Source organism: Bufo gargarizans, chromosome 4 (genome assembly GCF_014858855.1).
Source record: "Bufo gargarizans isolate SCDJY-AF-19 chromosome 4, ASM1485885v1, whole genome shotgun sequence".
Lineage (NCBI taxonomy): Eukaryota > Metazoa > Chordata > Amphibia > Anura > Bufonidae > Bufo > Bufo gargarizans.
This window is the reverse complement of record NC_058083.1, coordinates 225,815,576-225,841,899: the sequence shown is the minus strand read 5'-3', so window position 1 is coordinate 225,841,899 and position 26,324 is coordinate 225,815,576. Positions and strand designations below refer to the sequence as shown.

The 26,324-nt window shown below is 44.2% G+C and overlaps 1 protein-coding gene across 2 annotated transcripts in view; it reads left to right on the top strand.

Annotated features, from left to right (window-relative positions):
* The window catches only part of LOC122934571 (glutathione S-transferase 3-like), a 40,240-nt gene extending 25,342 nt beyond the window's left edge, over window positions 1–14,898 (top strand). For both annotated transcript variants that reach the window (XM_044290142.1, XM_044290140.1), the window contains exons 4-7: window positions 5,400–5,532; window positions 11,558–11,699; window positions 13,105–13,230; window positions 14,550–14,898. In XM_044290142.1, coding sequence (XP_044146077.1) covers window positions 5,400–5,532; window positions 11,558–11,699; window positions 13,105–13,230; window positions 14,550–14,672 — 524 coding nt within the window. In that variant the 3' untranslated portion in view covers window positions 14,673–14,898. The remainder of the gene's footprint in view (window positions 1–5,399; window positions 5,533–11,557; window positions 11,700–13,104; window positions 13,231–14,549) is intronic.
* Window positions 14,899–26,324: the final 11,426 nt, after the last annotated feature.

The window sequence follows — 26,324 nt, the reverse complement described above, 5'->3', positions numbered from 1 at the left end:
GTTCAATTCGTGCAATTGTGTTTGGCCCTTCCGGGCCTGTCTACTTAATATTTATATGTTTCTCTTTTTTTGTGCCATTTTTTTCTAATTGATTATCATTAAATGCTAAGTTTTAATCCCTTTGATCCCCTCAATGGATCAGGCTATATAACTCATTAATTTGGGATATTTGGTCAAGACTCCTAGCTTGACCCGTGCACTTTTTTGTAGTCCCCTGCTGCCTGGCAGCACCCGATCTCTTACAGGGGGCCGTGATCAGCACAATTAACCCCTCAGGTGCCGCTCCTGAAGGGGTTAATTGTGCGTATCATAGCCCCCTGTAAGAGATCAGGGGCTGACCCCCCCTCCCTAGTTTGAATATCATTGGTGGCCAGTGTGGCCTCCCCCCGCCCCCCCTCCCTCCCTCTATTGTAATAATAGCATTGGTGGCCAGTGTGCGCCCCCCCTCCCTCCCGCTCTCTATTGTAATAATAGCATAGGTGGCCAGTGTGCGCCCCTCCCTCCCTCCCTCTATTGTAATAATATCATTGGTGGCACAGTGTGCGCCCCCCCTCCCTCCCGCTCTCTATTGTAATAGCATTGGTGGCCAGTGTGCGCCCCCCCCCCTCCCTCTCTCTATTGTAATAATAGCATTGGTGGCACAGTGTGCGGCCCCCCCCCCCCCTCTCTATTGGATTAACATTGGTGGCAGTGTGGGCCCCCCCCCCCCCCCCCCCCATCATTGGAGGCAGCGGAGTAGAAGCATCATACTTACCTGGCTGCTGCGATGTCTGTGTCCGGCCGGGAGCTCCTCCTACTGGTAAGTGACAGCAATGCGCCGCACAGACCTGTCACTTACCAGTAGGAGGAGCTCCCGGCCGGACACAGACATCGCAGCAGCCAGCAGGTAAGTATGATGCTTCTACTATTGCTAAGGCTAAGTAACCATGGCAACCAGGACTGCAGTAGCGTCCTCGTTGCCATGGTTACCGATCGGCGCCCCAGCAATTAAACTGGAACTCCGATCGGAACTCCGCTGCCACCAATGATCGGGGGGGGGGGGAGGCCGCACACTGCCACCAATGTATTAAAACAATAGAGGGAGGAAGGGGAGGGGCGGGGGGGCGCACACTGCCACCAATGTTAATGCAATAAAGGGAGGGGGGGCCGCACACTGTGCCACCAATGCTATTACAATAGAGGGATGGCCGGGGGGGGCGCACTGGGCCACCAATGAAATTTAAACTGGGGAGGGAGGGGGGTCTGCCCCCTGCTGCCTGGCAGCCCCGGATCTCTTACAGGGGGGCTATGATACGCACAATTAACCCCTTCAGGTGCAGCACCTGAGGGGTTAATTGTACGGATCACGGCCCCCTGTAAGAGATCCGGGGCTGCCAGGCAGCAGGGGGCAGTCATGTACACAGTTCGTTGTATATTCTAACTAGAAGCGTCCCCATCACTATGGGAACGCCTCTGTGTTAGAATATACTGTCGGATCTGAGTTTTCACGAAGTGAAAACTCAGCTCTGAAAAAGCTTTTATGCAGACGGATCTTCAGATCCGTCTGTTTGAAAGTAACCTACGGCCACGGATCACGGACACGGATGCCAATCTTGTGTGCATCCGTGTTCTTTCACAGACCCATTGACTTGAATGGGTCCGTGAACCGCTGTCCGTCAAAAAAATAGGACCGGTCATATTTTTTTGACGGACAGGATACACGGATCACGGTCTCGGCTGCAAAATGGTGCATTCTCCGATTTTTCCACGGACCCATTGAAAGTCAATGGGTCAGCGAAAAAAAACTGAAAACGGCACAACGGCCACGGATGCACACAACGGTCGTGTGCATGAGGCCTTATTGTGAGCAAAAACCAGTAGTGAATAGAGATGCGGTATAATAGAAAGATCTGCACCTGTTCTGTGTTTTTAACCCTCACCTAGTTTTGACTCGTAATAAGGGCTCATGCACACGGCCATTACCCCACCTTGGCAGTATTGCGGGCCGCACACACTGTGGGTCTGCAATACACTGGGCACCGTTCGTGTGCACCGCGCATTCGCATTTACTTGAATGGGTCCGCAAACCCGGAGATGAGGTGCAGAAGCACGGATCGGAACCCCACTAAAGCACTACAGTGTACTCCCCTGGTGTTTCTGGCTGTGCCTCTGCACCGCAAAAGAGTAGTGCATGCACTACTTTTTTGTGGTGTGGATCACGGACCCCATTCAAGTGAATGGGTCCGTGATCCGCATGTGGCTGCCCCATGGTCGGTGCCTGTGCATTGCGGACCCCAATTTGTGGTCGTGTGCATGAGCCCTAACTGATGGAAATAACTGAAGTGTGAACTTGGCCTTACACACTTTCTTATTATGCGAAGACTCCAGGTACCTGATGGGGGCACACTTACTAAGACTGGCTTTCTACGCCGGTCTGTTTCCCACCTGTTCTGCCTCTAGATATGCCCAGCTTATGAGAAGTGCATCTCCTCATAAATTAGGTGCATCTGTGGCATCCTTGCTCCTGACATAAAAACTATGGCCGCTCCTGGCTGATGTAGTTTTTCGCCAACATTTACGCCTGTTGGTAAATTTGCTGGGGCTGGAGTCCCTGCCCTGGCACAGCCCCCGACGACATGCCCCTGTCACCCCCAACTGCCAGAAGCGGAGTAAAACCGGCCGTGTGACTGAACATTGTCGTTCGTCTGGTTAAAAATGGGGACTTGTGACTATTTCACATGTAAGTGTGCCCCATAGACTGTGATCCTGAGAACAGGGCTTCAGGGGGCACGCATAAAGAATATTCCAGATAGAAGTCATGTATCGCCCCCTTCTGACCCCGCATTTCTTCTCTAGTTACATGGAGCCAACATTGTGCAGAAGGGGCATGTGTGCGCCTTTATCGTCTTCAGCGCGAATCGTCAGACGGGCGTTTCCTGTTATTCCAGGTGTTCATGTGCTGATGTGTTCGCTGTGTCTCACTAGTCAGCTTGATGGCTGCAGGCAATTGGGTGTAGACCGGTTCCCAACAGTGGGGTCATGATGGGTGGAATTCACAGCATTGTACATGCAATGTGGCCAAAAATAAACTTTTCAAGGGATTTTTCAGGCTCCTAGCATTGATCTATCCTCCGGTTAGGTCGTCAGTGTCCGATCAGTGGGGATCCAGCACCCGGCGCTCCAACTGATCAGCTTTTCCTTGTGAATATGGGCCGAGCTTCAGTAGTGTGACACGGCCACTAAACTGTAGGTCTTTTTTGGCATAAAATTGTACATCCTGGTATTTTTACGCTGCGTTCAACACAAAGGAGTGTCAAGCGCTGGTGTAGTTTTTTCGGCAGGCGCACAGACTACAAAGATGTGTATAATTTATGACAAGATGCACGTCCTCTCATAAATTAGGCGCATCATCTAGGCGTAAATGGTAGTTAAAAGACCGTCAAAAAATGATTATCTTAATAAATAACCCCCTTTGAATGTAGTTGTACTTCTTCTTCTATTCAAAATGCTTTTTCCTGCGGCAGCAGGGAACAACTGATCAGATTTGATTGTTTGTTCACACATCACTATTTTCCCTACTGACCGTGGGTCACTGAAAAAACATCAGAGACATGCATCACTTTGGTCTGTGATGCGGTCCAAACACGCCCATTGAAGTTTATGGGTCCGTGAAAATCACTGACACAATACGGATGGCATCTGTTTTAGGGCTCGTTCACACAAATGTATTTTGTGTTTCTTATACGAGCTATTTTCTACGTTCCACATACAGTCCGTATACGGAAACATTCATTTAAATGGGTCTGCAAAAGATGCGGACAGCACTCTGTGTGCTGTCTGCATCCATTGCTCCATTCTGTGGCCCCGCAAAAATTATGAGTCCTGTCCTATTCTTGTCCGTTTTGTGGACAAGAATAGGCATTTCTATAATGGGCCTCCTGTTCCGTTCAGCAAATTGCGGAAGGCACACGGGCCATCCGTGTTTTGCGAATCTGCAATTTGCGGACTGCAAAAAAAAGGCACGGTTGTGTGAACGAGCACTTGCACTGAACACTAGGAGATGCCCTGGAAAATTTATTTTCAGCTGAGAAGCATCTGTGGAATGAATGACACACGGAGGGTAAACAGACACATGGACCATAATTGAGTTGAGAAATTTGTGCGAAATTTCTGCAAGACGGCCCGTATGCGCATGCAGGGGGCCTCACGGTGGCTGCACAAACGTGTTCAGATGACCGCTATCTCTCTCAATTCCCCCATACTTACTGGGCTAGGTGTGTATTCAATGAGGAGAGAGGAGAAAACTTTTTTCTAGGAGAACAAAAGTCTTGGGCATTGAAATTCAACACTGCTGTTCCTCCTCCCCCCCCCCCCCCCCCCACTTATCTTCTGAGGGGGTAAATTATTATAATCTGTAGCATCTATGCATTTTCGTCACCTTGATCACATCTTCAGAACTATTCCTGGTTATAATCACAGGAAATACTGGGTTTTCAACTTAAAGGGATTATCCCATGACAAATGTAAAAAATGACATCATATAGTACATAACAATCTCTTTTTAAGAAAGCTAGAACCAGCCCTGTACCTCACATAGGTCCAGAGATCTCCCCATTCATTGCTCTGCTAGATTTATATGAAGCTGCCAGATCAAGGGGAGTGTCTCTTCTGCTGCAGCTCAGGGGCGTGTCTCAGCTCTCCCTATCACAGCTCAGGAGGCAGCTGAAGGATGAAACTGAGCATGTGCGGCCTTATCAGTGAGCAGGACAAAGAAAGAAGAAAATCAAAATACAGCAGGTGGCGCTATACAGATACAAAATTTAGCACAGCCACTGAGCTATTCAATAAAATGTATTACATGCAATTACAAAAGAATTCAGTTCCAGGTGCTGGTTTGAAAACTGTAGGATTTTTTTGTTTTTTCGTGGGACAACCCCTCAAGTGACGACGCAGATGTTACCTGCACAGATATGGTGAATTTGCAGCAGATCTGTGACTATTTACAGTATTATTGTTTTATGTACTTAAATAGCGCTGACCTATTCTGCAACGCGTTACAGACATCCCCATCACCTGCTTTCCCCAGTGGAGCTCACAATCTAAGGTCCCTATCAGTATGTCCAAGTGTGGTGAAAAACCAGAGTACCCGGAGGAAACCCACGTAATCACGGGGAGAACATACAAACTCCATGCAAATTTCCTTGGTTGGATTCAAACCTAGGACCCCAGTACTGCAAGGCACCAGTGCTACCACTGAGCCACCATGCAGAGTTACTTGTGGATGGGATTATCCGGGGTATGTGTATTTTTATGTCTGAGTCCATCCGTTGCAATTTAAAGGGTGCAATTCTATGCATATGTAAGACATGCAGATTTATTGTATAAAAAATTAATAGGTGACTTTTTTTATTTCCTTTTAGCTGGAAAACTGATGTATCAACAAGTACCAATGCTGGAAATCGATGGGATCAACCTGGTACAAACGAAAGCGATCCTGAGTTACATTGCAGGAAAGTATGACCTGTATGGAAGTGACCTGAAAGAAAGGGCTTAGTAAGTACATGATCTTACCACTGTTTACTGATGGGTGCCTATTCTAAACGCCTCAGTGACTAGGATGACTTCTGGGTACAGAGGGCAGGCCAGCCAGTATCTTCCTTTCCAAGTTGTTGTCCCCCTATAATCAATCATCCTGAGGGTCTTATCGCTGCCTGCTGCTGTTTGGGCAGGTAGTATTTGCATGTAGCTGTACAGGGGGCCCACCGAACGGATTCCACTGGTAGGCCCGAGGGGGGCCTGAATGTTAGCGGCATACTTCAACCACAGGCTCAAATGTAAAAAAAAACATTAACTGGATGCTTCTGTATAGTCACAGCAAAATAAAGGCATACTGAATATTAACCTAACGGACATTAACCACTTGGTGACCAGCCTGTTTTTGCGGATTTGCAAAACACGGATGGCGCCTGGTGCCTTCCGCAATTTGCTGAATGGAACGGTTTTTCTCATTGCAAGACCTAGAACTTTTTTTATTTTTCCTTCTATGTAGCTGTGAGGGCTTATTTTTGATGGGACAAGTTGTATTTATTGGTGGCATTTTGGGGTACACATCTTTCTGAAAAACTTGTATTACCTCTTTCTAGGACGGAGATGGAAAAAAACAGCAATACTGAGTTTTTACGTTATAAATTTTGTGGCGTTCGTTTTTTCGGCATAAATAACATAACATAACGTCTATATTCTCTGGGTCAGTTTGATTACCGCGATAACAAATACATATAGTTTTTTTACGTTTTACTACTTTTGCGTAATAAAATCCCCTTTTTCAAAAAGAAGAAAATCTTTTTGCATCACCACATCCCAAGACCCATAACTTTTTTTTATTTTGTGTGAGCTTGATTTTTGCGGGACGACTTGTAGTTTTCATTGGTATCATTTTGGGGTAAATACCACTTTTTGATCGCTTGTTCCGTTTTTTCGGTGGCAACTAAGAATAAATTAGCAATTCTGGATTTATTTATTTAATGCCGTTCACCATAGGAGATAATTTACTAAAATTGTGTACTGCGGGTTGTTACAGACGTGGCGATACCAAACGTGGGGGAGATTTTATTCTTGCAATTTTTTATTAAAAGCGCATTTTGAATGGGGAAAAAAAAGCATATTTTTTTTATTTTATTGGAATTTTTATTTTTTCATTTAATGTTTTTTTTTTTTTTGTTTTTTTTTTTACCACTTAATAGTCTCACAAGGGGACTAGAACAGGCAATCTTTTGATTACTTCTAAAATACAATGCACTATCCCTATAGTGCATTGCATTTTAATGTTAGCGCTGGAGAACACTCAAGGCAGGCTTGAGGCCTATACCAGGTCTCAGCCAGCCTATACACACATTAGCACCTCGCGATCGCAATTGGGGGGTGCCGAAGGGAGATATAGGGAGTCTGCTTCCTCTGTCACTGCTTATATGCGGCGGGCGCCATTGCCAGTGGCATATAAGGGGTTGAACAGCCCAGATTGGCATTCCTGCAGGTCCTGGTTGTTAGAGCCGTAGCGTGGCTCTCATGCGAAAGCTGAGCCCCCCGCTCTCCACTACACTGGGGACCCATGCAGCGCTTAGACCGGTCCGGCATGAAAAGGTGGCAGCCCAGGCTAAGGCCCCGTATTGATCGCTGTAAAAAGGTATATTGATGGTCAATAGGGGGTTAATGGGACAGACTCTTGGTCTCCATCAGTTTTCCTTGGTGGACTGGCAACTTGGTGGCCCTAGAAGAAAAAAAACTTAAAAGTGGTCCCCATGTTGTAGGTGGGTCCAAATTGACAGAAGGCGGGGAAACAAAAGTAGGCAGGGCTAGCAATACCACAGGGCAGCACAAAATACTACCTCAGCAGAACCAGATACCACAGTGCAGCACTGCTGCCTAAATTAATTAATGCTGAGAGCATCAGATCTTTATGTACCTGACTGGCGGCCAAGAGGTTGGCTTGGCCGGTCCTCTGGGCATCGGCCAACCTGGAAATTTCCCTTTAGGGTCTATGGCTAGTCCACCCATGCCTGGTGCATATTGGCTAGATGAGTACTGTGACATTTGTGGTCACATCCTTGATGAACAGAATACCTGGAGGTCTCTCTATTTTCAGTGCGCCAGACACATCAGGACTCGTGAACGGCTGGAGGCAATATAGATTTTAGGACTTTGGCACTGTACAGGAGATGGGTGGGACTAGTGAGCCTCATAGCAGTCTCCACGAGTGGTATGCTACTGTACACAGGGGTGCACCTAGCCTTTCTGCTGCAGGAAGCGACAACTGAAATGGTCCCCCTTCTCTCTATGCCAATTTCTTAACCTGACTCCTTCCCTTCAACCCATGGCCCTTCGGCTTCCCCTCTCTTGACCCTACCTGGTGCTGCCTGTCTCATTGGTGGTGCACCCCTGACTGTACAGCACCAGCGATCTCCATTAGCAGTTCCCTCTTGCTGCTAGCCTTGTTGTGGGTGCATCACATTGTCATGTCTGAACTTGGGCCTAGCTAGGACTCTCTGGTGCTTAGACCAGCTCTGGCATATAATATTTATTAATAAAACAATTGTAATTTTTGTGCATGCTATTTTCTGATGTGGATTTTGTAGGATTGTCACAATTGTAATCCAGCATGTAAAACTGAAGTTAAATATTAATTGCTGCTTTCATGTTGTTTTGCCCTGCTCGCTTCTTGTGAAGTTGGTAACAGGTCAGTTAGCCTGCAGTCTCTGTAAGCAGGTCTTGTCTATTCTTATAGTTTTTCTATAAAGGCGTTGTCCCATAATCAGCACTTATAACCTGTGAACAGGTTCGGTGATGAGTGTGTGATTGTTGGGGGTCCCATTGCCGGGATTCCCTGACCTATATGCATAGAACGTTGGTCGCGCAAAGTGCCCCTGCTCCTACATTCAGTGTATATGACTGACGGCATAACTGATTATAACGTATTACAGCATTCTATGTTCATCTGCCCCATAGACTTTGAATGTGTGACCGCCATTCCATTTCTTTCTTGTGATCGGTGGGAGTCCCAGCAGTTGTTCCCCTAGACATCAGACGCCTATGCTATTAATTAAGGGACAGCCCTTTGGAAGGAGCAGTCCCACAATTGCATAGTTCTATGCTGAGATTGCTTGAGGTTACAGGACAAAGTCAGTAATGCCATTTTCCTTTCAAATTCCTCCCGCGTGGGGTGGATCCCCGTAAGTACACAATTTAAAGGATTACTCACTCATTTAGACCCTAATTTCAATTTTCATCTATGTAGTTACTAATAACATGATATTCCAGAATCAGTTACTATTAGACCGACTTACCCCATATTTAATAAGATTCAGCCCTTGGCAACCAGTCTGCACAAAACTACAATCTCACTCTCTTGTTAAGATGGCTGCCGATGCCCTCACCCTGATACTAAAACAGCCTGCCCTCACTACCCACAATGCATTCAGCTCCTCTCATGAACAAGCTTCTGCACCTCAACCAATCGGAGCTCTCCCCACTTAAACACGCCCCCTCCCCCTTCCATCACATAAACTCCGATCTGATGGTATATTCTAACCCCCAGGCAAGCGTCCCCGTCACCATGGGAATGCCTGGGGGTTATAATATACCATTGGATCTCGGGCGGGACTCTGCGAGACTCGGCTGTACAGCGCACTCACTTCCAGGAATGGAGGTGAGCGTGCGCGCACGTAGCAGGGCAGCCTGCTCGTGCGTCTCCTGTCTTCCAGCGCAGCCAACAGATAGACGGACCTCTCCTAGCAACGCAGTTTTAGGGTAAGGTGAGAATAGGTGCTATGGGGGACAAATTGAATGATTTTAAGGGTTTACGAATACTAATCACCTTTATCAAAATATGAAAAAATAAATAAATATGACAGTTATACTTTAAGGCCTTTCCTGACGTACACTTCCAATGGAAGACTGACATATATTACTGTATAGGCATAGGTCACTTATAGAACCCCCACTGTAATAAAACTTTTACCCATTCAGTAATTTTATTTTATTTTTTTGTTCACTGTATGTCTTTGCATGGAATAGTGTAGTGGGAAAAAACTATGCATATGGTGGATCAGTGGGAGTCATTCTGAATATATTTGGCACAACACACTATATTATTCTGTCTGCTGGCTTGGATCTACACAAAGGAAGAGATTTATTAAAGTAACACTCCCGCTAAATTCTTTATTCTCTGACCTGTTTGAAAGGTACCAGATGTAAACTGTACTGAATGTAATCTTGTTACCAGTGACTGAATTTGTGAGTTATAACCTCCCTTCTGATCCTCAGCTGTGTCATGTGACCAGCAATCAGACTTTCAACACAGCATCTTATGTGTGGACAGAAAAACAGTTTCTCTATGTATTTCTATGGGAGCCTCAATGTCAGTCTCATAGAAATGAATGGAGAAGTAACTGACTTCCTGTCCTGTGTCAGTTGGAGATCAGAGTGCTGGTCACATGACACAGCTGAGAATCAGAAGGGAGGGGATAACTCACAAATACAGACACTATTAAGAAGACTACCTTCACTACAGATTACATCCTGCACCTTTCAGGTCAGAGAATACATTTTTTTTGTGGGAGTGCTAGTTCAACAGTGGTGTTTCATAGACTGCTCTTGGCCTCGTGCACATGATCATATTTTCAGGTCGCATGTGATTTGCAATTTTTTTGCCAATCATACATTGACCCATTCATTTCTATAGGGCTGCAGAAAATGCAGACCGCAATACAGATGTCATCCGTGCGCCCATTCTATAGATTATAGAACATGTTCTATTCTTGTCTGTTTTGTGGACGAAAATAGTCATTTCTAAAATGAAGTCGCAGCATGCACACTGCCGGTATCCATATTGGGAATCCGTGGTTTGCAGGCCGCAAAATACATACAGGCGTGTGCACGTTTCCTTAATCTCTGCGGTGTGCATTGTGCACGTCTTAATAATTGTGGCATACCTGGAGCCACCCTTGTGCCAGTACTGTAATGCCAGCTAGGAGTTTTTGTAGATTTCGGGTATGAATTTTATCAAAACTGGTGTAAAGGAAAACGGACTTATTTGCCCACAGCTACCAATCAGATTCCACCTTTAATTTTTCAGAGCTCCTGTGGAATGTGATTGGTTTCTATATGCAACTAAGCCAGTTTTCTTTTACAGCAATTTTGATAAATCTCTCCCTATTTAAGTAGAAACGTGTTTGTTTTCTGGCTATGCCCAGCCCTGAACTACCCACTAACACCCACCTACCCACTTTTTGGAAAACTGTCAACAGAGCCGTAAAATCTCCTCAAAATTTGCAAATTGTTGCACAAGCTTCACATGCGCCAAAATTTGCAACCTTCTGATTGCAGTTTCCTGGCGTAGAGTGATTGTTAAAGGTGGGCAGGAAATGCGAAGACGCGTCATTGGTTCTTCTCTGCAGGTCTTGGACATGTGATCGTATCTCGCGTATTGGAAAATGTTTTCACATATTTGATATTCAGAACCCAAATTCATTAAACATATCTTTATACCAGATACGTCATTTCTAAAGTTAATGAGGTCATTTACAAACTTTTTCACGCCAGTTTTTGCAATATAAATCTCACACAACCCCCTTTTTATGACTTTTGTTTTAATGGCTTCCTTTGTCGCCTGGGCGTTTTTGCGTCGCATTCTACATATAGAAGTGTTCAGGGTGTGGTGGGAGCGTGCCAAAACCCCAACATATTTACCAACATTTATAATTGGAAACGGGCGTAAATGCTGGTGAAAAACCACTCCGGCCAGGTGCCCGAACTGCTGAAAGTGCGCCAAATTTATGACCAGGAGAGCGCCTTATTATAAATTAGGCGCATCTTCCGCCCGCAAAACAAGCACAAAAGGGGAAATAAAGGCCGGCATAAAATGCCTGGCTTTGTAAATAACCCCCAATGTTTTTGTGGTTTAAAGTGCAAAGTTGTGCGTGAGACGCACATCTTTCATTTAAAATATTTTTAAAAGTACACACTGTAAACTCATGTAGCATTTTATATATATAATCAGTGTTTTCTCTTCATTTCCTTTCAGCATTGACATGTATGTTGATGGAAGCGCTGACCTCTTAACATTGGTCTTATCCTATTTCTTCTTGGACCAACCTGGCAAAGAAAAACAACTAAAACTCATGAGAGACAAAGCAGTGGACAGATACCTTCCTGTGTTCGACAAAGTAAGAAACCTGTTACCTTTCTACCCGATTTATGTGGCGCAGTTTTGTTCTAATGCTCGATTTATCATGGATGAGTTAAAAGGGTATTCTGGTTTCATGAAAATGATGACGGTCTGAAACTGATGACTTTTTTGAAGATAGGTAATCCATTTCATGAGCCTGGAATTCCCCTTTAATGTAATATAAAACGAATGGACTCGATCCCCTTTCGGTGATGTGTGCCATCCAGATAATGCCATTAGCAATCACAGATTGGCAGAGTATAGTCGTATACATTAGATTTCTTCGCTGAAAATGGAGTTTGTCAAACGTCTGGAATATCAAGTTTATTTTTTTTCTTGATTTTGACAAACCCTGTAAACCTGCCATGTGGCCACTTTCACCGCTATGGATGCAACGGTACTGAGGTGAATATACATGGATTTCAGGGACTGGTGGAAGCGGACAAGAAATGGTTTTCCACTTTTTTAATTATATATTTTTTTTACTATGGGGGAAATGTCTGACTAGACCTTAAATAAATCCTACAGTTAATTGCTATGAGTTGTCAGTGCAAACTAAGGCCTCGTTCACATTTCCGTTTTTCACTGACGTGTGCTGTCCAAATGTGCATTTTCTGCAGACAGTTTCTGCAGATTAGTTTTCAGCTTAGCAACATCACTGAATTAAGGATGACACACGGAAGGTAAAAACAGACACACGGACCAACCACGGACAGCGTCACGGATTAAACGCGTACGCTTTTTTTTTCCACAAATGTGACACTGACACGGAAATGTGAACGAGACTTAAGGGTGCTATTATACTGCCCAATCTTCAGGCAGCGTGAGGGCCTATGGATGATAACACATACATTGGCACTCGTTTGCACTGGCCTGATAACACAGGTCGATCAAACTGAGGCCTCATGCACACGACCGTATTTTGTTTCCATGTCCGATATTTTTTTTTTGCAGATAGGATGCGGCCCCATTCATTTCAATGGGTCCGCAAAAAAACGCAGACAGCACACCATGTGCTGTCCGCATCAGAATGTCCGTTCCTCTGCAAAAAAAATGTGCATGTTCTAGTTTGCGGACAAGAATAGGCATTATTACAATGGATCCGCAAAAAAAGGAGGTCATACGGAACGTCATCCGTTTTTTTTGCGGACCGCAAAACGCATACGGTCGTGTGCATGTAGCCTAAATGTGGGAGGAACGATTGCTACCATTTCCTCCCTCACCTCTGATTACACAGGAAGATGTGCTGCCCATCATCGTACATCTCTTATCCTTGAAGCCGACCAATGATCATCGCCTGATTGGCTGATCAATTATACAAGCCAATTGTCGCAACGGTCTAACAGGGGCTTTTCTGTAAGCTGAAGCAGATGTATCGTCTTACGAGGCATTTTGTGTTTTAGGCCCTAAAGGATAAGGAATTCTTAGTTGGTAACAAGTTAAGCATGGCAGACGTCCATGTGCTGGACACCATTTTACAAGTGGAAGAATTTCACTGTGATATCCTGCAGAACTTTGCTCAGTTGCAGGTAAGGACTGTACAAGGTCGATGGGAATGATTTCTTGATGTAGTAATCTGTAAATGATTAGTATGCTAAGTCATTGAGAAGCACTTCATACAGTTCCTGGAACTCCAAGGAGAATTGTAGGGCCTTTCACTTCTCCTGATATGTCTGCTTAAAGGGGTTCTTCACTTTTGCTATATTGGTGACCTTTCCTCAGGCTATTTACTTGAATAGGAGGGAGCTATCCCATTGAGGTGAATAGGACGGCGTCACTGTAATTAACACTGCTTGACACTGCAATGTTGGCAGTGAACAGTATGAGCACTGCGTTCTCTTCAAACAGTCGTGCCCACTGCCGATCTGATATTAATGAATCTTGATGATTCATCAATATAGCAAATGTGGAGAACCCGTTTAAGTAAATACTTGCACTTCTAATGACAAATCTGGAACATATTTTCTTGTAACTCTGTGTTTTGCCATTCCTCTGAAATTACTCCAGTAATTTAGGAATTGAGTGTTTAATATTTTCTTGTCAAAATGAGGGTGTTTCCTACAGTCTGAGGCCCTTTTCAGACGAGCGAATTCCACGCACCACGTGAGTATGCAGCAGCTCCCGTCCTGACCTCCCAGCACACAGACAGGCTCACATAGCACCATAAATCAATATAATGCTATGTGACCCTTACAGTTCTGGAATATATTGGATAACCCTGACATAATGCTGTCACTGTTATCCAATACATTCCAGAACTGTAAGGGTTACACATCATCATAAATCAATATAATGCTATGGGACCCCGTCAGTGCTGGGAGGTCAGGCCGGGTGCTGCCACATACTGGCGCTGTGAGTCTGGAGTGTGAAATGGGCCTGACACTGGGAGCACTGATTGCAGGGACATAAACTCCAAGTAGTAACAGTTAGTCAATGTATTCATACATTTCTAGTAGGAATAGCAGAGGAACACAGTTTAAAAAAAAATATGCACCACTATTCTTATTATAAGAATACTTCATGGAGGTTTGCCTTATCCTATTTTACCTGTAAAAGTATACAAAGATTTGTCAAACTTAGTTTTTCCACAAAAACAATAATGGATGTGGATAAAAAATGCGTTCATGTGCACGAGCCCTTACTCCTACTTGCCAGGAGAGCTATTCTAGTAATGTGAGGATATATTGGGGAGGTGCAGTACACACAGTACCCTCATAGTTTTCAGGCAGCTCCAGTGGTGCAGCCTTTATTGACTACGGTGTAAAAGTTGATGTACCATTTCTTGTTTATATAGAAGACATAAAACCAAATATTTACTCTATCTTATTTTTTGCATTTTAATATTTAGGCTTTTAAAAAGAGAATGTGTGAAATCCCTGCAATAAAGAAGCATTTGCAGCCGGGAAGTCGGAGAAAGCCAATGGCTGATGCGACCTATGTAGAGACCGTGACCAAGCTCGTGTTCCACTAATGTGAAGCCACGCATGAGACCTCCATGGCATATCGCTAGGACATACCATCAATGTCAGATGGTCCCACCACCTCTACAACCGGCCCTCTGTTCACTGCTATGGGAGATCTGAAGTCTCGTAGTGGTGACATTGATGGTATATTTCTAGATTCATTCCCTTTACAAACTTCTACCGTATGAACAACTGCAGTTTCAAGCTTTACATTAAAATTCTATTACAACTGTTGTCATTTTTTCTTTAATTTACAATTAATTTTTTTATCCGTTTCATCCAGAAGTCAAACAGAAATAAATGTTGCGGTTGAAGTACAAGCTGCAATACAGGTTCATACTTGATTACATGGATTTCAAAATCTGTATTAAAAATATATGCTGGTAGATATTATTCCAACATATTAGGCAACACTTATACTGACAGGGAATGTCCCACAGGATTGGCGCATGGCAAATGTGGTGCCAATATTCAAAAAGGGTCCAAAAACAGAGCCTGGAAACTATAGGCCGGTAAGTTTAACATCTGTTGTGGGTAAGGCTACTTTCACACTAGCGTTCGATCGGATCCGATCATATTAATGCAGACGGAGGCTCCGTTCAGAACGGATCCGTCTGCATTATATTGGCAAAAAAAAAAAGCTAGTGTGAAATTAGCCTGAGCGGATCCGTCCAGACTTTTACATTGAAAGTCAATGGGGGACGGATCCGTTTGAAGATTGAGCCATATTGTGGCATCTTCAAACGGATCCGTCCCCATTGACTTACATTGTAAGTCTGGACGGATCCGCACGGCCAGGCGGACACCTGAACGCTGCAAGCAGCGTTCAGGTGTCCACCTGCTGAGCGGAGCGGAGGATGAACGCCGTCAGACTGATGCAGTCTGAGCGGATCCGCATCCATTCAGACTGCATCAGGTCTGGACGGAAGCGTTCGGGTCCGCTCGTGAGCTCCTTCAAACGGAGCTCACGAGCGGACAGCCGAACGCTAGTGTGAAACTAGCCTAAACTGTTTGAAGGTTTTCTGAGACATGCTATGTTAGAGCATCTTAACGGAAATAAGCAAATAACGCCATATCAGCATGGCTTCGTGAGGGATCGGTCATGTCAAACAAATTTAATCAGTTTCTATGAGGAGGTAAGTTCTAGACTTGATGGCGGTGAATCAATGGATGTCGTATATCTGGACTTCTCCAAAGCATTTGACACGGTACCACATACAATTTTAGTATATAAAATGAGAATGCTCGGACTGGGAGAAAACGTCTGTAAGTGGGTAAGTAACTGGCTCAGTGATAGAAAACAGAGGGCGGTTATTTATCGTACACACTCAGATTGGGTCACTGTCACTAGTGGGGTACCTCAGGGGTCAGTATTGGGCCCTATTCTCTTCAATATATTTATTAATGATCTTGTAGAAGGCTTGCATAGTAAAATATCAATTTTCGCAGATGACACTAAACTGTGTAAAGTAACTAACACTGAAGAGGACAGTATACTGCTACAGAGGGATCTGGATAGATTGGAGGCTTGGGCAGATAAGTGGCAGATGAGGTTTAACACTGACAAATGTAAAGTTATGCACATGGGAAGGAATAATGCAAGTCACCCGTACATACTAAATGGTAAAACACTCGGTAACACTGACATGGAAAAGGATCTAGGAATTTTAATAAACTGCAAACTAAGCTGCAAAAACCAGTGTCAGGCAGCTGCTGCCAAGGCCAATAGGATAATGGGTTGCATCAAAAGGGGCATAGATGCCCGTGATGAGAACATAGTCCTACCACTTTACAAATTGCTAGTCAGACCACACATGGAGTACTGTGTACAGTTCTGGGCTCCTGTAAACAAGGCAGACATAGCAGAGCTGGAGAAGGTCCAGAGGAGGGCAACTAAAGTAATAACTGGAATGGGGCAACTTCAGTACCTGAAAGATTGTCAAAATTAGGGTTATTCACTTTAGAAAAAAGACGACTGAGGGGAGATCTAATTAATATGTATAAATATATCAGGGGTCAGTACAGAGATCTATCCCATCATCTATTTATCCCCAGGACTATGATTGTGATGAGGGGACATCCTCTGCGCCTGGAGGAAAGAAGGTTTGTACACAAACATAGAAGAGGATTCTTTACGGTAAGAGCAGTGAGACTATGGAACTCTCTGCCTGAGGAGGTGGTGATGGTGAGTACAATAAAGGAATTCAAGAGAGGCCTGGACGTATTTCTGGAGCGTAATAATATTACAGGCTATAGCTACTAGAGAGGGGTCGTTGATCCAGGGAGTTATTCTGATTGCCTGATTGGAGTCGGGAAGGAATTTTTTATATATATATATATATAGAGATATAGAGATATATAGATATATATATAGATAGCTTCCTCTGGATCAACTTGCAGGATGACAGGCCGAACTGGATGGACAAATGTCTTATGTACTACTATGTTACTTATCAATCTGTAAACATAAGACATTAATTTACAGAACCATCTAATAATAAAGAAGCAAACTGTCCATACAGCATACAATAGTAATTACAGATATTGCCAGCTTTGACAGCTCTGTAGGATATGAGGTGTGGGTCCTACCTATGGAACTTGTACCTATGTGTATAACAGGTTATGATCCTTTACTGCACTGCTTAGCATGAGGACAGTGTGAGTACAGGTTAAGAACCTGTGACGTTTTCCCTTATCCACAGAATAGGGGATAAATATTAGATTGGAGGGGGTTCTACTGGTTAGACCCCTAACACACAAACAGGGACCCTTGCCCTGTTGAGGCCCCCAAACTGAACAGAGGTCGATCAGGCATGCACCCGGTCCCTCCATTCATTTCTATGGGAGTTCTGGAGATAGCCGAGCCGAGTGCTCAGTGATCTCTGGAACGACCATAAATATTAACGGAGTGGCCGCGTGCACGCCTGACCAGCGATCATTTTAGTGGGGAACAGGCTCCCCACTCTCTTGATTGGAGGGGTCCCAATGGTAGGACTAATTTAATAGATGTCCCCTATACTGTGGCTAGGGGATAACTTCATATAACTAGAATACCCTTTTAGGCATCATGCACACGACCGTTGTGGGGGAGAGGTATCTAGAAAAGGGTTACTTCCCTGGTGTGCATTTTTATAGGGGGTTAGGAGAGAGGGCTCTCTATAGCATGAGCATTCAGCTATCAGGCCTTACAGTTCTAGTTTATTAACCATTTTAGAAGTCCGTGGTATGTATAAACCACAAGACCAGCGCTATTAGCCAAAGTACCTTCTCTGTTTATTAGATTGGACTTTCTTCTTTCACATCCTTGTATCATAATAGGGCATGTATAATGAATGCATTGCGGTGCAAATGTACATTATTTGATGAGTTTTAGTGCCTTTTTTCCCTTTCATCCTCCATGACGGCATACCATGAGAGATGACCCGCCTCCAACCAGGTAGGGACAGGAAGTATAAGTTTGACTCTCCTCCGGCTCCTCCTCAGTGTCTTCCTGTCCCTCCAGGTAGGAGATGGGTTTTCTCTTATGGTCGCTGACCATGAAGAAAGAAGTAGAAGAAGGAAAGATGCCATGTGAGGAGGCAGCAGGGTCCGGTCCCCATTGGGGAAGCCGGGCTCTGGAAGACCTGTCTCTTACCTGCTGCTGGTGCGGGCAGACAGGTCCATGTGGGGCCGGACACTCAGGGAGTCCCTCCGGTCGGTGCGATACTCCACACTGCGATCCGGCATGGCCGGCGCTCACAGTGTCGTCACCGGAAGTGGACGCGCGTCATGCGTTCCACGAAGCGTTCCACAGCTCACTTCCGGATTGGGGCCTGAGAGCACTTCCGGGCGGTGGATCGCATGCCGGCGGCGGCGGGAAAATTCAAAAAACGCACAGGATTATGGCGGAAGTCGTCCTCTGATCTGAGGTCTGGAGGTAAAAACTATTTAAGAGGGGGAACAGTGACTTTTGATTCCCTAAAAAAGATGCTGGACCCAGGTGAAATTATGGAGAACACTCAGGGATCCGTACTAGTGAGTAATTTACCAGGACAAGGGTAAAAGGCAGTATATTCTGTTAGATTAACCCTTATGTATTTTCTTTCTTTCTGTATGTGTGCAGAGCGAGAAAGAGAGTGCTCAGAAAGCAAAATCTAGTCAGAGGGCAAAAAAGTGCAGTCTCTGTTCTATTAAACTTTCTGATTCTTCTGCTAGGAAAGTGTGTAAAAAATGCACTGACAACATTTCTAAGGATTTAGTTCCGTCCCTAAAAGAAGAACTTAAAAACACAATTAGGGAAGAAATCAGGGCTGCTATGTCAGACACCTCATTAATTCCTTCCTGCTCCAAACAGGCGCAGGGACCAGCGACAAAAGCATCTGATTCAGAATTTGAGGAGGACTCAGAGTCAGGTGAACTCGGGTCTGAAGATTCTGGTTCAGATTCCGAATTTAAAAACTATCTTTTTTCATCGGAAGATACCAGAGAATTAATTAAGGCAGTTAGAGCCACTATGGATCTTTCTGATGAAAAAATCTGTAGATCAGTCCATGACGAGATGTTCAGTGGTTTTGAACAGAGATCTAACCGAGGTTTTCCGGTGCATAAAAACATGCACGATCTGATTAAAAGAGAATGGAGGTCCCCGGATAGGAAACTATTCATTCCTAGGACAATAAGGCGACGTCTCCCCTTTTCTAGCGAAGACGAAGCCTTGTTAACCACCTGCCCTAAGATAGATGTTTCTCTGTCTAAATTAGTGAAGGGTCCTAACGCCTTACCATTTGAAGACATGGGGTCATTAAGGGACCCCATGGATAAAAAGACAGATCAGACTCTTAAAAAAACATGGGAAGCTTGTGCTGCCCTGTTCAAACCAAACCTAGTGGCAACCTCAGTATCCAGATCATTAAAAAAATGGCTCACACAGTTAGAATCCCTATTGAAAGGCGGTAGTACATACGGTGATCTTAAAGATTCCTTTCCGCTCCTAATCAAAGCGGTGGATTTCCTATCTGATGCCTCTGCGGAATCTGTCAGGATAGCTGCTAAGGCATCTGGGTTAGCGGTCGTGGCAAGAAGGTCCCTCTGGTTAAAATCCTGGTCAGGTGAGGTCAGTTCAAAATTAAAATTATGTACCTTACCTTTTCATGGTAATCTATTGTTTGGGGAGGATTTAGAGTCCATCCTAGAAAAGGCTTCCGATTCTAAGAAGACTTTTCCCAGAGATTCCGGGAAGAGGAAATTTCCCTTTCGGAGAGTTAAAAAAGGGACCCCCTTTCAAGCAAAGAAAACTAACAGGGACTCAGGCTGGTCAAGGAGAAGAAACCAGAAGAGTAGAGGGTACCTGTTTTCTTCAAAGAATACGGAACCGTCAAAGCAATGACGCCAGTGCTCAGGTAGGAGGGAGACTAAGTTGTTTTTTAGACTACTGGGAAAAAATTACAACAAACCCTTGGGTCTTAAATACGATCTCGGAAGGCTACAAAATAGTTTTCCGTCTTCCTCCTCCCTCAAATATTTTCAGGGTAACTCCTATTCAAAAGACAACTGTTCTCCAAACAAATCTGGAGGAAGGGATTCGGAAGCTTCTGGCTCAAAGGGCCATAATTCCAGTTCCCTATTCTCAAAAAGGTCAGGGATATTATTCAACCGTTTTTCTAGTAAAAAAACCAGACGGGAAATTTCGGTTAATAATAAACCTAAAAAACTTAAACAAATTCATACAGTACAACAAATTCAAAATGGAGACAATAAGATCAACCGTGAATCTGCTGAAAAAGGGGGACTTTTTAGCCTCCCTAGACTTAAGAGACGCATACTACCACATTCCGGTATGCAAACAGTCCCAAAAGTTCCTGCGGATAGCGGTTTATTTGGGGAAAGTTCTGTTCCATTTTCAATTCCAGGTATTACCTTTTGGGATAACATCGGCCCCCAGGGTCTTCACAAAGGTGATGCTGGAACTAGTGGCCCACCTGAGAAGGAGGAATATCTTGATTATTCCGTATTTAGACGACCTACTGATAGTAGGCGAGTCAAAACAGTCACTAGAGAACAATCTCTTTGTGACCTGCCAGACGCTGTATCTGGCGGGATGGCTAATAAATTGGGAAAAATCAAAGCCAATCCCGTCCCAGGAAATAGTTTTCCTGGGTCTCTCCCTGGACACCACTCGTCAAAAAACGTCTCTTACAGAACAAAAAGTCTCTGGAGTGGTAGAAAAGGTCTCACGGTTTCAGAGTCATCCATCCTGTTCGATACGAGAAGCCATGAGACTACAAGGGACCCTGACTTCTTGCATCCCTGCAGTAAAGTGGGCTCAGTTCCACTCTCGAATTCTACAGCAGTGGACGCTGGCCTGCTGGGACAGAAGCCAGAGCTCTCTGGAACAGACAGTTCTGGTTCCTGTTTCGGTGAATCAGAGTCTTCAGTGGTGGAAGCAAGTAAGCCACCTACGCCAGGGAATTCCGTGGAATACGGAGGAGCAGGTTTTCATCACTACAGATGCAAGTCCTTGGGGGTGGGGAGCGCATTACTCTCATCACTATTTCCAGGGGGCCTGGGTAAACCACCAGAAAACTTGGTCCTCAAACCAAAAAGAATTGATGGCAGTTTGGGAGGCCATAAAAGTGGCGAGTCAAGACATAGAGGGAAAGGATGTCCAAATAAGATCAGACAACACCACAGTGGTAGCGTACTTAAACCATCAAGGCGGAACAAGAAGCCTATGTCTGAGTCAAATAACAGAAAAGATTTTTTCCTGGGCAGAAGGAAATATAAGATCCCTTTCAGCGGTCCATTTAAAAGGAAGCTTAAATGTGAAAGCAGACTTCCTAAGCAGGGTCAAGATATATCAAACAGAGTGGAGTCTGAAGGAAGAAGTTTTTCTCCAAATAACCCAAAAGTGGGGAGTTCCCCAAATAGACCTCTTTGCTTCAGCCACAAACGCAAAAGTAGACCGTTTCTTCTCCCTCAATCCAAGAGACAAAAGCGAAGGCATAGATGCCTTTTCAATAAAATGGAGGTTCCATCTAGCTTATGCCTTCCCCCCCCCTACAACTAATGTCTCGGGTGATAAAGAAGATAAGGCAAGACAAAGCCCATGTTATTTTGATAGCTCCCTTATGGCCCAAAAAATCATGGTTTCCTCTTTTGAAGATCATGTCAATCCAAAGTCCATGGATCCTTCCTTGGGATCAGGATTTGTTGTCGCAGGGTCCCCTTCTCCATCCCGAGGTGGAAAAGCTACATTTGGCAGCTTGGAACCTGAAAGGTTGATCTTAAAAGCTAAAGGCCTGACAGATCCCGTCATCAATACTATGTCGGCCAGTAGAAAGGAGACAACCTCTAAGATCTATAATAAGGTTTGGAGAACCTTTAATACCTGGTGTGTAAAAGAAAAAGTATCCCCTGAAAAATTTTCGGTCCTTTCAATTCTAGGTTTCTTACAGTCTGGGCTGGAGAAAGGTCTTCGTCCCAATACTTTGAGGGTTCACGTATCAGCCCTTAGTGCAGTTTTTGATGAAAAAATTGCAAATCATTCTTGGGTTGTCAGATTCCTTAAAGGGGCAGATAGACTGAGACCTTCATTGAAAGCTATGACTCCACCATGGGATCTTAATTTAGTTCTATCAGGTTTAACAGAAAGCCCCTTTGAACCTTTATCATCTGTCTCTATAAAATATATAACACTTAAAACCCTGTTCTTAGTAGCAATTACATCAGCCCGCAGGGTTAGTGAAATCCAGGCCCTGAAAATTAATGAACCTTTCTGTGTTATCTCTGCAGATAGAATTACGTTTAAGTTAGACAACTCCTTCCTTCCCAAAGTTGTGTCTAATTTTCACAGGCAAGAAGAGATATTGGTTCCCTCGTTTTGCGACGACCCGAAAACAGAAGGGGAGGAGAGGTTTCATAAATTGGACGTGCGGAGAGCAGTGCTTATATATTTAGAGGCCACGAAGGTTTTCAGAAAGACGGATTCCTTGTTTGTTCAGTTTCTTGGCTTAAACAAAGGGCAGAGAGCGACAAAAAATACCATTTCAAGATGGATTAAGACGGCGATCTCAGATTCATATAAAGCGCTAGGGAAATCACCTCCTGAAGCCTTTACAGCTCATTCTACGAGATCGGTTTCGGCCTCTTGGGCAGAGAGGGCAAACGCCTCATTAGAGCAAATTTGTAGGGCAGCCACCTGGTCTAGCCCTAATACTTTTATTAAACATTATAGAATCCATGTTAAGGCAGGTCAGGATCTAGCCTTTGGGAGGAAAGTCCTTCAAGCTATAATCCCCCCCTAAAATTGTTAATATGTTATATCTCATGGTATGCCGTCATGGAGGATGAAAGGGAAAAACCAAATTACGTACCGGTAATTCCCTTTTCATGAATCCTCCATGACGGCATAGGGGTTTCCCATCCTAAAAAAAAAAAAAAAAGGGATATATGTAAATATATACGTTCATAAGATTATGATAGGCCTACACATAGGTGATGGTGTGTGTGATGGTGTGCAAAAAAAAAAAAGATTCGAAAGAACACTCTCTAGGCTGTCGATCCAGAAAGACACTGAGGAGGAGCCGGAGGAGAGTCAAACTTATACTTCCTGTCCCTACCTGGTTGGAGGCGGGTCATCTCTCATGGTATGCCGTCATGGAGGATTCATGAAAAGGGAATTACCGGTATGTAATTTGGTTTTTTATGCTACAGTTTATTTGATTTTACAACTACACTATGTGAACCCAGCCCATAGGTTTGAATGCAAAGCATAATAGCTGCTCTGAAAGGTGTGTTGTATTTGGAGTCCATCCATTTAAAATGTATGTGATGAAATTGCATTCATCATTGCGCATCCACCCATTTCAGTTGCTGGTATAGTAAGAACTGACCTTGCTTGACACTAATGTGCTCAAGGACCGAAGCTGCATAAAAAGAATGTTAATCTGCTAATCTCAGAATGGAACGGTATGTTTTCTATCTCCACGCAGCAGTGCATTTTTGCCTGGACCCACCCATTTTATTTCATATACCCTTATTTACCCTTCATCTGTTTTTAGCATGTCCCAGAGTATAAGAAGAAGAGATATCTTCCAGAAGTACTTAAAAGGGTTTTCTGAGATTTTTATTTCACAAATTTTTTATTAGAAAATCATAGCATACATCATCTTCCACAATGTCAAATTACCGTACAGTACAGTATAATTTGCTCATCACATTGCAGGATAAAAGACACTGGATGTAAAGTTTTCATTTATATTAAAGAAAAAAACAAAAAAAAAAAAAAAACAAGGCCGTAAGAGAACGACCAACAAACAAACAATAATAAACACTGCGCCACATTTAAAATCAAGCAGTAAAATTGAGGTATGTATCTTCTATACTTGTAGATCTGGCAAAGATGGATAGTGTTTGGATATATAAGACGCCCATTTTCGCCACCTGGCGCTGACACATGATAATCGGCAAAGCTGTTTTGCAATCAGTAGCTCCATGCCATAATTATAGTGGACTTTAGCAATGATTTCTGGTATGGTTGGGATGTCCCTACTCTTCCACCTTTTAGCTATTGCAACTCTCGTTGCTGTTAGTATATGAAAAGCAATAGTGAGGTCCGCTAACTCTAAACATTCCAGCTCAAAGGAGAGCAATGCTAGTTCCGGGGACATGGGGAGCGCCTTCCCTATTACAGCACTTATAAGTAACAATATTGTGGACCAGAAACGGTGGACAGCAGGGCAGGTCCACCAGATATGCATTAAGTTGCCAACTGCTGATAGGCATCGCCAGCAAACATTTGAGGTGGTTGGATATATAATGGATAGGCGATAAGGGGTATAATACCACCTATAAAGGAGTTTTCTTGAGGCCTCCAGGTGGTCGACACACTTTGAGGTTCTAGAGCTCAGGGAGAAAACAAAGGCCCAACGCGCTGGCACAAAAGATTTATTTAAATCTGTCTCCCATTTAATCTGGAACGGGAATTTTGATATAGCAACTGAGAGCTGCAACCCCCTATAGGCCTCAGAAATACCTCCCTTCCGTATTTTGGGGTTCTGGAAATATGCAGCATACATAGAGGAGTGTGTAGAGTGTGTAATGTTCTTGGATGCTAGGAGGTGGCGTAATTGAAGGTACTTATAAAAATCTGACCACTGGACTTGATACCGCTCTCTTAAGTCAGTGAATGATATAAGGGCCTCATTGGTTAAAATTCGGGACACTGAACGGATTCCTTTAGATTCCCATTGTGAGAAATCAGTATCCGGCAAGCAGGCACTGAAAGCTGACAACGGAGCATCCAAAATCCTGAGTGGAAGGATTTTCGGGATAAGGGGACACTTGGTCCACAAGGACATTCCAGCTTGACTAGTGATAGATGGAGATCGAGGGGGCGTTTTGGAAAGTAATCCCTGCCAAAGTAAGTGCTGCAATGAGGGTGCACGAGTTAAGCTAGTTTCCATTTGTACCCATTTCTTCGCTGTGTCATTAATCCACCAGCTTTTGAGTTGGTCGAGCACAGTAGCTTGGTAATAGGTAAGAAGGCATGGACATCCCAATCCCCCCAATTTAACAGGCTTGTATAGGATATCAGCCGCTACTCTCGCCCTCTGTTTTTTCCATATAAATTGTGATATAAGGGCTTGGAGCGAAGCAATATATCTGCGGGGCACAATGACAGGCAAGTTCCTAAATAAGTACAAAATCTTTGGCAAAAGAAACATTTTGGACGCAGCAATGCGGCCCAACCATGAGAGAGGGTATTGCGAATAGGCCACTATGTCATGTTTAATTTGTGCAATGATAGCGTTGTAGTTAACAGACTGGAGGTTACCTAGGGGGAATGTGAGGGATATACCTAAGTAAGGAATACTTCCTTCGGCCCATTTGAAGGGGAATTTGGCTGAGATGGCACTTTTGGTATCTAGCGAGATCCACATTCCTAGTATAAGCGATTTATGAGAATTTATTTTATAGTAACTCACCCGACTAAACTGATCAATGATATCTGAGACAGCTGTTAAAGAGGTTAAGGGGTCTCTAACTGAAATAATGACATCATCCGCGAAAAGGCCTATTTTGTGGTCTGTTTCACCAATAGTAATACCTTTAATGTTCGGGGACAACCTGATTTGGTGAGCTAGAGGTTCCATCATTAGGGCAAATAGGAGGGGAGAAAGGGGGCACCCCTGTCTTGTGCCATTAGTGATCCCAAAGGGCGAGGAGAGTGCTCCCGAGGAGTATACTCTGGCCGAGGGCTTGGAATATAACACTAAGATGGAGGATAGTAGCCTCGGTGGAAAACCAAATTTGCCCAGTACCGCTTCAAGGTAGCCCCAGTGGATCCGGTCGAACGCCTTCTCGGCATCCAATGATAGAAGCAGAGAAGGCGTCCGACGTTCAGCCACCACCGACATAATATTCAAATACCTGCGGGTGCCATCCACTGTCTGTCGGTCCTTGACAAACCCGACTTGATCAGCGTCAATTAACGTTGGGAGAATATTTGTCAAGCGGTTCGCGATCACCTTAGCGTAGATTTTTAGGTCCACGTTAAGAAGTGATATTGGCCTAAAGTTAGAGGGAACATCTGGGGATTTCCCAGGCTTCGGCAGAGTGACTATCAATGCATTTAGCATTTCTTCAGGTAGAGAGCCTGAGGATGCAGCATCATTAAATAG